The 8,312-nt window shown below is 39.9% G+C and overlaps 1 protein-coding gene across 2 annotated transcripts in view; it reads right to left on the reverse strand.

Moving 5' to 3' along the window:
• DUT (deoxyuridine triphosphatase) overlaps nucleotides 1-8,312 on the reverse strand; it is a 19,894-nt gene that overhangs the window by 11,190 nt on the left and 392 nt on the right. Inside the window, exons 2-4 of one of the 2 annotated variants that reach the window (XM_019504180.1) lie at nucleotides 7,974-8,115; nucleotides 6,549-6,640; nucleotides 4,032-4,076 (exon numbers count right to left, since the gene is read on the reverse strand). In XM_019504180.1, the coding sequence (XP_019359725.1) occupies nucleotides 4,032-4,076; nucleotides 6,549-6,640; nucleotides 7,974-8,059 (223 nt within the window). In that variant the 5' untranslated portion in view covers nucleotides 8,060-8,115. Of the gene's footprint in view, nucleotides 1-4,031; nucleotides 4,077-6,548; nucleotides 6,641-7,973; nucleotides 8,209-8,312 lie in introns of those variants that run through there. The other variant, XM_019504181.1, reaches the window with a different exon arrangement.

The raw sequence follows: 8,312 nt of genomic DNA on the forward strand, positions 1-8,312 counted from the left end.
TGTGTGTGTGTGTGTGTGTGTGTGTGTGTGTGTGTGTGTGTGTGTGTGTGTGTGTGTGTGTGTGTGTGTGTGTGTGTGTGCGCGCGCACCTATAAATACCTGCACCAAACTCATTAGGTTTCTGAACTAGTACTCAGTGTGACATCACAAATGGTCCGGAAGGACTTCTGTCCTGAAAGTGTATGTCAGTCAAAATCTGGACTAGCAACTTGTGTATATTAAAGACAGACAATGAAATGTATTTATTTGACATAATCCATGCTAGTTTTACTCCAAGTAATAATACTCAAAGCATACTACAGTCCCAGTATGTTCAAAAGCCTAATCTTATTTTTAAAGTGTAACTACTTTGATCTAGACACCCGAGTTACATTTTCACCCACAAAAATCTAAATTATTTAACTGCTCTTTGGCTGACGTCTTTAATAAATATACAGAATGGAATCATCCCTGTGATTTCAAGCTGAACTCAGTTGAAGTACTAGTACTCCTACACTTAAAACTATAACTGTAAACATCCTTTCCATGTAATGCCAAAACCACACTTGAAGTGTTGGTTCACATCATCTTAGAGATGTGTAACTATTCCTAATTTACCTTCTTGATCTGCTAGCTATTACTAAATATTTTCTGGGCAAATAGACAATCATACAGCTGTATGTACAAGATCCTCATGCTCAACCAGTACACCCCAGTGCTCTATGTGGACTGCAGAATCCTATGTTAGTTAGGAGAGAGACTAAGCCACTGCTTTTTTTTATTAAGTAGTCTTAAGTGTGGGAATCAGTTTATCCTAAAATGATACCAACGTCCAACAAAAATGAGATCTGAATATCTGTATTTGTTCCATGATAAACCAAAACCAAGATGTTATGCTCAGTAATGTTCATATTTTGCTTGACAAGGGTAGTTTAATTTTTAATTAACTGGATGGCTCTGATCACCAGCTAAACATCTTTCCTCAGAGTCTCCCAACTGGGATGGAAAAACTATTAAGTGTCCAGGTCTGTAGCCAGAGTAAACAAGCATTAGTTCATTGATTTAAGATGTCCATTCACTTCTGTGTAAAGTTAAATGAGCATCACTGAATTTTTTTTAGTCCTATTTAAGCTTTTGAATTGCCAAGAGTTAATATAAATAGTCTTACTGTTGCCTTCTGGTTTTAGTGCCAGACTAATTTTTATTGGAAAGGCACTGACTCCAATGATTTACAGCAGATGAGAATCTCACCTGAAGTATTTTCTGTGCCTTTTAAGATAGGTAAGCATCTTAATGCAATTTCAGTAACTATGGCTCTACCTAATACTGTAACATTTGCTGTGAAGTTTGTCACTCAAACATTTTCTTTTAGTAATATGTTCCAGCTTCTGATCATTCCCTTCAGCTCTTCTTATGTACACCTAGTATTGTGTGCCATCTCCACTTTGGCACTATTCTGTAATACAAGGTGTCTCTCTTTTTGCCAAGCAGTTTCTTGCTGAGTTAATATTTTACAGGTCTCCAATAGATAGTCTGACACATACCTCTCCTTTTTATTTTAAAAATCATATCTTGTTCACAGCCCAAATTAGGTACTCAATAGTATGCACGAAACTTCAACTGAACATTAAGGTAGTTAATTCAGTTATTTAGGGCAAAAGCTTACCCTGAATAATTAACTAAATTCAGTACATACCTTACCTCCTTTGGAAGTGAGCTAGGATACCATTCTCACTATGTCTAGGCCTCCCTTTCCTTGCTCAGTAACCGTTTCATTAAACCTCAAAACATAATTGTCCCATCTATCTGTTCACAGACACTGCTTTTGTGCCTGCATATCATCCCTTTCCTCTCTAGAACCAGCTGTAAGTTTTCTGCAGAATGGTTAGGAGATGAAGGTAGAACCACAGTCAATGGTACCCTCAGTCCACAAACTTTGACTTTTGCACAGAAGAGTTAGGCAGTATTAATCTCTGCTGAGTACTGTCAACAGGAACGTGGACACGAAGTGACAGCCAGATGCTCTCTAGGTATAGGATACAAACAGACTGCTTTTGTTGCAGCATCAGTTGCATCAGGATGCACAGCTGATCTGACTGATCAGCAGAAAAAGATGGCATTGTAATCATTATATTATAATAAAACGTTCATTCACAAGGACAAGTATGCTTATGAGATGCAGATTCCATGAAAACATATCAATGCCTTTTTTTTTCCCCCACGAGGCACCACACCAAGTGTCAGGACTGTTTTCCACTTATGATGTGTTTTATTAGCTTTTTCAAAATGCTGAACATAAGGTTGTACAGTTAAGCACTGAAGGTTTCATGCCAACTTTCCTATTTCTCAGCTTAACTATGCACCCTTTTTCTGTACCCCAGTGTACATGCAGTGATAATCCTATTTAATTGGTGGTTGGATGACCACCTTACTGGGGTCGTTTGACCCTAGTACTCTTTCCTGCCATGGCAGGGGGTCGGACTAGATGATCTGCTCAGGTCCCTTCTGACCCTAGTAACTATGAAACTAACTATAACTATAAAATTATAGAAAAGAAATGCATTAAATTAATATAATTTTCTACTTTGCATTACTATGTGTAGCAGATAGCATTCAGGAGAATAACTATATCGGAGGCTCTCAAACTGTGGTCTGCTGACCACCACTGGTCCGTGAGAGCTCCATTCAGGTGGTCCACAAAAAGGTGATCTAAGGCTAAAGCTGACAAACATTACACCCTTCCTAGAACTTAGCTCAGAAAAACAAGCACATCCATTGCATTAGAAAGGTAAAACTACTGATACTAAAATATGAGTTTTGTGCTTTTGATTTGTAGAACAAACAAATGTATTAAGTGGTCCGCTGAGACCCTCAGCAATTTTCAAGTGGTCTGCAAAAAAAAAAGTTTGAGAACCACTGAACTAGATCATATGTTGATGCTGTATCTTCCATGCCAGAAGGAAAAAAAACTCCCTTAAGAGGACAGACTCAAACTCCCTTGCAGTACGGAGCATGTCAGTAGCAGAGCAAAACCTTAGTGTCTTCTAATGATCTTCAGCTGGTATGAAGCACTAGTGGTCTCTCCCCACTTACAGAGATTCTGTGACAGCAGCAGCAACTCAGATGGACATAGATATTGATCTTTATATACAAACTATTAGCAGTGTGATAAAACTGAATTTTAGCAAGCAATCCAAATCAATACAGGCATGGACTGTACAGTCCCTCCTTCTTATGCGCCAGGCAATTTTTATTATTTAATATGCAAGCCTCTGGTATATTTCACTTCCATGGAGACTTTTCTACTACCTCATGTTTGGAAGAGAAATAATCTTCACTTTGCATATGCAAACTTGCTTGACGCTATTCAGTGTTAACTGAATAACAGAGAACCAAAATCACTGGTTTTGAACAATGATGTGCAACTTTTGCTCCTGACTATACTGAAACTGTTTCAATTCGAGACTTAATAGGTAAAGTACTTAAAAGTTTTCACTTTTTTTCCTAGAATAAGTTAATACTAGAGAGGTATGGTTAGGTTCAAATATGCCTCTTAAATTCCTGAGAGATATAGGACAACACGTCTTAACTTTAGTTTTATTATCTTGTTGAGCGACATTCGCGTTAGGCACCTGGCCCACATATCAATAGTTGTGTTGTGTATTACTTCAGACATTACTATTTGCTGTACCTAAAAAATTAATAAAACAGATTACAAGAGAATTATGGTGTTAGATGCCCAAAATATGACCCAATTTTTCTTCTTACCTGTTCAAAATGTTGGTGGACTAGCAAAAAAATGAAAAGCCTCAGCTACACAAGATACAGTCCAAAACAGTTCAGAGACTTAAATCTCAGAATGCATCTTATAATTATTCTTAATTAACTAGATGACATAAGACTACCATTTAAAATTAATAATAATTTCAATGTAACCCTTAAGGGCAATGCTGTTAATGTAACTATAGTTATCACTTTACAACTTAAGTACCTGAATCATGATACAAGATAAAAATTTACAAACGTTGTAATGGGAACTTAAAATATCTTACCGCCAACATCTATGAAGTGCTTAGCAGCTAAACCAGAACGTGGAGCTAGAAAATAAGAAAACATTTCCCCCAAATTTAAGAGCCTTTCCAACAGTGAGCTTTAATATACATTCTATAGAGGGCAGATTGCTTAAAACCATCAACCCTATCGTCTTCATAAGCTCTTTTTAAATTCCTTATAAAACCAACATGTTGTCCTACAAATTTTGCAGCAAGTGGTTGCAATATGTTTTAAAATAAATATGTATCAATAGCTTCAGGCTACAGTAAGACTGCAGTTTTTAAACCAATTGCATGCATCACTGTTTAAAGTAACTAAAATCCTGGTGTTACCCTCAATTATCACTAGAAGGCGGCTATATCAGATGACCATTTAATCATTAGCTTTTGAGATTACCATTGAAAACCATTTCCATATTAGACCCAAACAAAAAAAAACACAAAAATACAATGTATTTTAGTTGCACAAGACATTATTTACAGTTCTATGTAAAACTTAAATCCTGGTGTAGCCTGCAGCTAATTAACAGTATTTACTCAATAGGTGCCAATATAAATTAACTATAGGACAGGTTTTGATTGGCTTCAGGCCTCTTTGTTATGGCCTGTAGCATAATTAGGGGTGGGCAAGCACAGCACCAGCCAGAATAGTGACCTTTGTGGCATGGCTGTATGAATGCTGGACTAGCAGCAACAACAACAACAACAACAACTAGGGATGAGTTGAGTTGAGTTCACTGTAGCAACAGTTAGGAACTTGCCGAATCTCCAGCTCAGGTAATGCTGATATATCTCCCCTCACATATACTGCTAGGTAGGATTTTGCCCTAGGCACAAAACTTGCTAGTTACATATATGGCTATAACTATTAAATTTGGCTTAAGAGCTTCACTTCTTAAGCTTTACTAGGATATGTGAAATATAGTTTCCATTCTTTTAAGTTTTTGTAGTAAGGGAACACTGAAACTCTGGTCACATCTTTATCTTGGGATGGCTGCTGGTCTTAATTTTGTTGCGTAATTGAGCAAGTTATACCCATATCCCCAAACAGGCTCCCTTCCTCCCTGTATGATTATTACATTGTGCATTTTTTTAGGTTTACAAAGACTTAAAAAAATGGCAGCACAAGCCTCAACTCCCCTAGAGGGACCACTCCTAAACAAGAGTTATTTTAGTCAATTGTAATTTAATCATTGGCCTTTCTTGACTTTAACAAAAGGATTTTTGTTCCAACTATTGAAACTCTTTAGAGATGCAGCAGCAAACTGAAGCAATAACTTACCTTCTTTATCATTATCTAAAGTACCACAAGTATTTTAAGAGAGAGAATTTGCTATTTCCTACCCTGTACTTTGTTTTACAGGAAACGTGTGTGCAGAACTTAAAAGTAATTACTTTAGTTTCGAAAACAAAAACCCTAAGATTGACTGACTAAAATCATAAGTTCATTTTCCATGTTTATAAACTACAACCAGACTTAATCTGCACACCATAATGGGAATAAACTACTGAATATTAATAGTGTGACATTCAACAGTATCAAAATAATTAACTTAACCAGGCTAGATTTGTGTTAAGTTAATGTAGTACCCAGAAATGGTTTGAAAAATGTTTGAAAAAAGGTTGCATTATGTGCAACCAATTAAGTAAATTGACCCTACTTTCTGTGCATGATTTTGAAATAATCAGTTAATTTTCTAAGAGACATTTCTCTTTAATAAGATAGATCAGCAGGTAGAGTCTACAGATGAGAATCCCTTTTCTCCAGGTAAGTCTAGGATGTATAACTGGTACTGGGTGTGCTACTGACATAATCGGGTTTAAAGTTTCAGCTGAACGTTAGTTATAAAACATGGTTAGGTCCCTAAATAGATTTGTCCAGAAATGGCTTCTCTCCACAGAAGTGCAACTATGACTTCCCTGTAGTTGCATAACGTAGCATGTAGTTAAATTAGGTATTAACTCTTCAGACTTGTCTGTGGACAGGTTGCACAAGAACTCCCTGGAATTCACAGTATTATATTAATAACTCAAGGTATAACAGATTACAAGAAGTCAGGTAGGTATTTTGTAAGTGCTTATCAGCTGTTGAAATGCATTTGATTCTACTACTTAAGTCTACACTTAAAATAATTTTCTATGCATGTTCTCCAACAGCTCAGATTACTTATCCACTCTTATGGTCAAAATATTTTGTTTTGTCAAGTGATATCAACCAAACCGTCAAGATTTCTCAACAGGAGATGCCACAATTAGCAAGTAACCTCCTAATTGTTTTCCTGGGCTTATAGGGATGTAGTTTGAAGAGGAAGATTACAGAAATGGGGTTTTGACATAGTAATTGCATCAATTAAAGCTTTTCTGGAAACTAAGTAGCCACTCAGATGTAAAGGTTGAATCTACTTAAAAATCAATAAAGAAACGGACATTAAAATTAATGAAATTTTGTTGCACGGACTAGGTCCTGTGGCAAGCTACAGGAATAACCATTGCACGCTTTTCTTCAGTCTAACTTACCTACTCGGCCATAACATCCAGATGGGAGGGAAATCTGAATATCAGTTTTAACTATAGCCTTTTCCATAGGAGGAATCACACAGTCATAGGCACTAAATTTAAAAACAGATGCATGTTAAAATGAAGAACGTTTTAAATACCATCTTTGTAAGTCAATGATCACCCCCACAGAAATCCATAATTAAACCAGGTAAAGATGGGGAAAGAACAACTACTACAGTATCAAGAGAGATGGGTAGTTATGTCAGTCTCAAGTTGGGCAGTAAATGATGCAGGTCACTCAGAAGCATAAGTTTTTGTACGCTACAGACTGCTTCCTCAAATGCTGACTGGGCTTGGAGAAAATGGGTACTAAATGGAAAGGAATGAAGTCACTGAAACACTAAGGGGGAGAAAAGGAAGAGACTGCTCAGACTAATATTAGTTATACTGGAGCACCAAATTTATCTGGCCCTGTAGGCCAGATGAGTGATGTGGGGCTGGATTGGACCAGCCCTGCATTCTGGATCTGGAGCGCGCGTAGTGTGCAGCGCAGTTCTGCTCCAGCTGTGCTGTGTGGCACCCTGTCTAGCATGGCCCCACAACAGCATGTGACTACTTCCAGGCTGTGCTGCACATGGGGGCTGCATCTCTGACACCCTTGAGTTATGTTAATACTATGGTATTACTTTAAGGGCTGTCTATACTTCTGCAAAACTGAAAATAAATACTAATAAAGGTCCTGCTACATGTTCAAATTGGAACTGGATAGAAACCAGGTCTGGCTTTGTTACACATTTTCTAGCACTAACTTCAGAGCTAGTTGGCTCTTTTTACAGGTCCTTTGTCATTTTTGTCCTGTGATAATTACTCTGCACCTGTGGCTGGTCTACATTTATAGCCCAGTTCACCAGTTGTATTGCATGGTTCACTAGTGAACTGTGCCACTTATGCAACATGTAACAGGGACCTCAGACATGGCAAATCCTGATGCTGGCAGTGCCGATTTTTGAAATCTCTCAGACTCCAACTATTATAAAACTCAGGCTAACGAATGGAGGGGCATCACCCAGGGCACCATGAAGGCTGCTCAGTTTGGGGGGAAACTGAGAGGCAAGCGCCATGTGCAGCAACGCAGAGCCTCGAGCCCAGCTATTGTGCGTAGGTGCCAATGACATTGTGAAGTGACGAAGGTTGTCACTTGTGCTGATTTATTCTTAATATCTGCTGTTGTGCTCCTTCCTGCACGACAAGAAGCCTGCTGCAGGTAGACAGTGTGATACAGAGCTCAATTCCCGTAGCTGCGCACAGCCTTATCCTGCCAGCACAGGGGGGAGAAGGGGGATCCTTAACTGGGGGGGACGTGTCTCACGAGATGGGGAGGGTTTCACTGGAGGGCCGAGGGGGGAGGCCTGGGCCTGCGGGAGGACCCCCTCCAACACTTACCTGTACAAGTCGTAGCCGGCGGCGCGGGCCGAGCCGCGGGACGGGGTGAACGCGTTCTCCGACAGCTTGGCGAAGCGCAGGCGCATAGCAGCCTCTTCGGGGCCCGCGGCCCTAGGCCGCTTGCTGGGGGACGCAGCGGGCGCTGGTTGCGAGCACGGCATGGCGGGCAGTGAGCGCGGGACAGTGGCCGATTCCCGCGCGCGCCGTTCGAACCGCTCGTCCCGCCCCGCCCCAGTGGTGCAGACCACGCGGCAGGGCCGTGGGAGCCACCTGCTTCGCGTGCTGCATGGAGGACCGCCCCCGCCCCCCCCGCGCCGCAGAATGGACTCTCCCGGCCCC

The sequence above is a fragment of the Gavialis gangeticus genome, unplaced genomic scaffold (assembly GCF_001723915.1).
Source record: "Gavialis gangeticus isolate Ggan-Ray unplaced genomic scaffold, GavGan_comp1, whole genome shotgun sequence".
Classification (NCBI taxonomy): domain Eukaryota; kingdom Metazoa; phylum Chordata; order Crocodylia; family Gavialidae; genus Gavialis; species Gavialis gangeticus.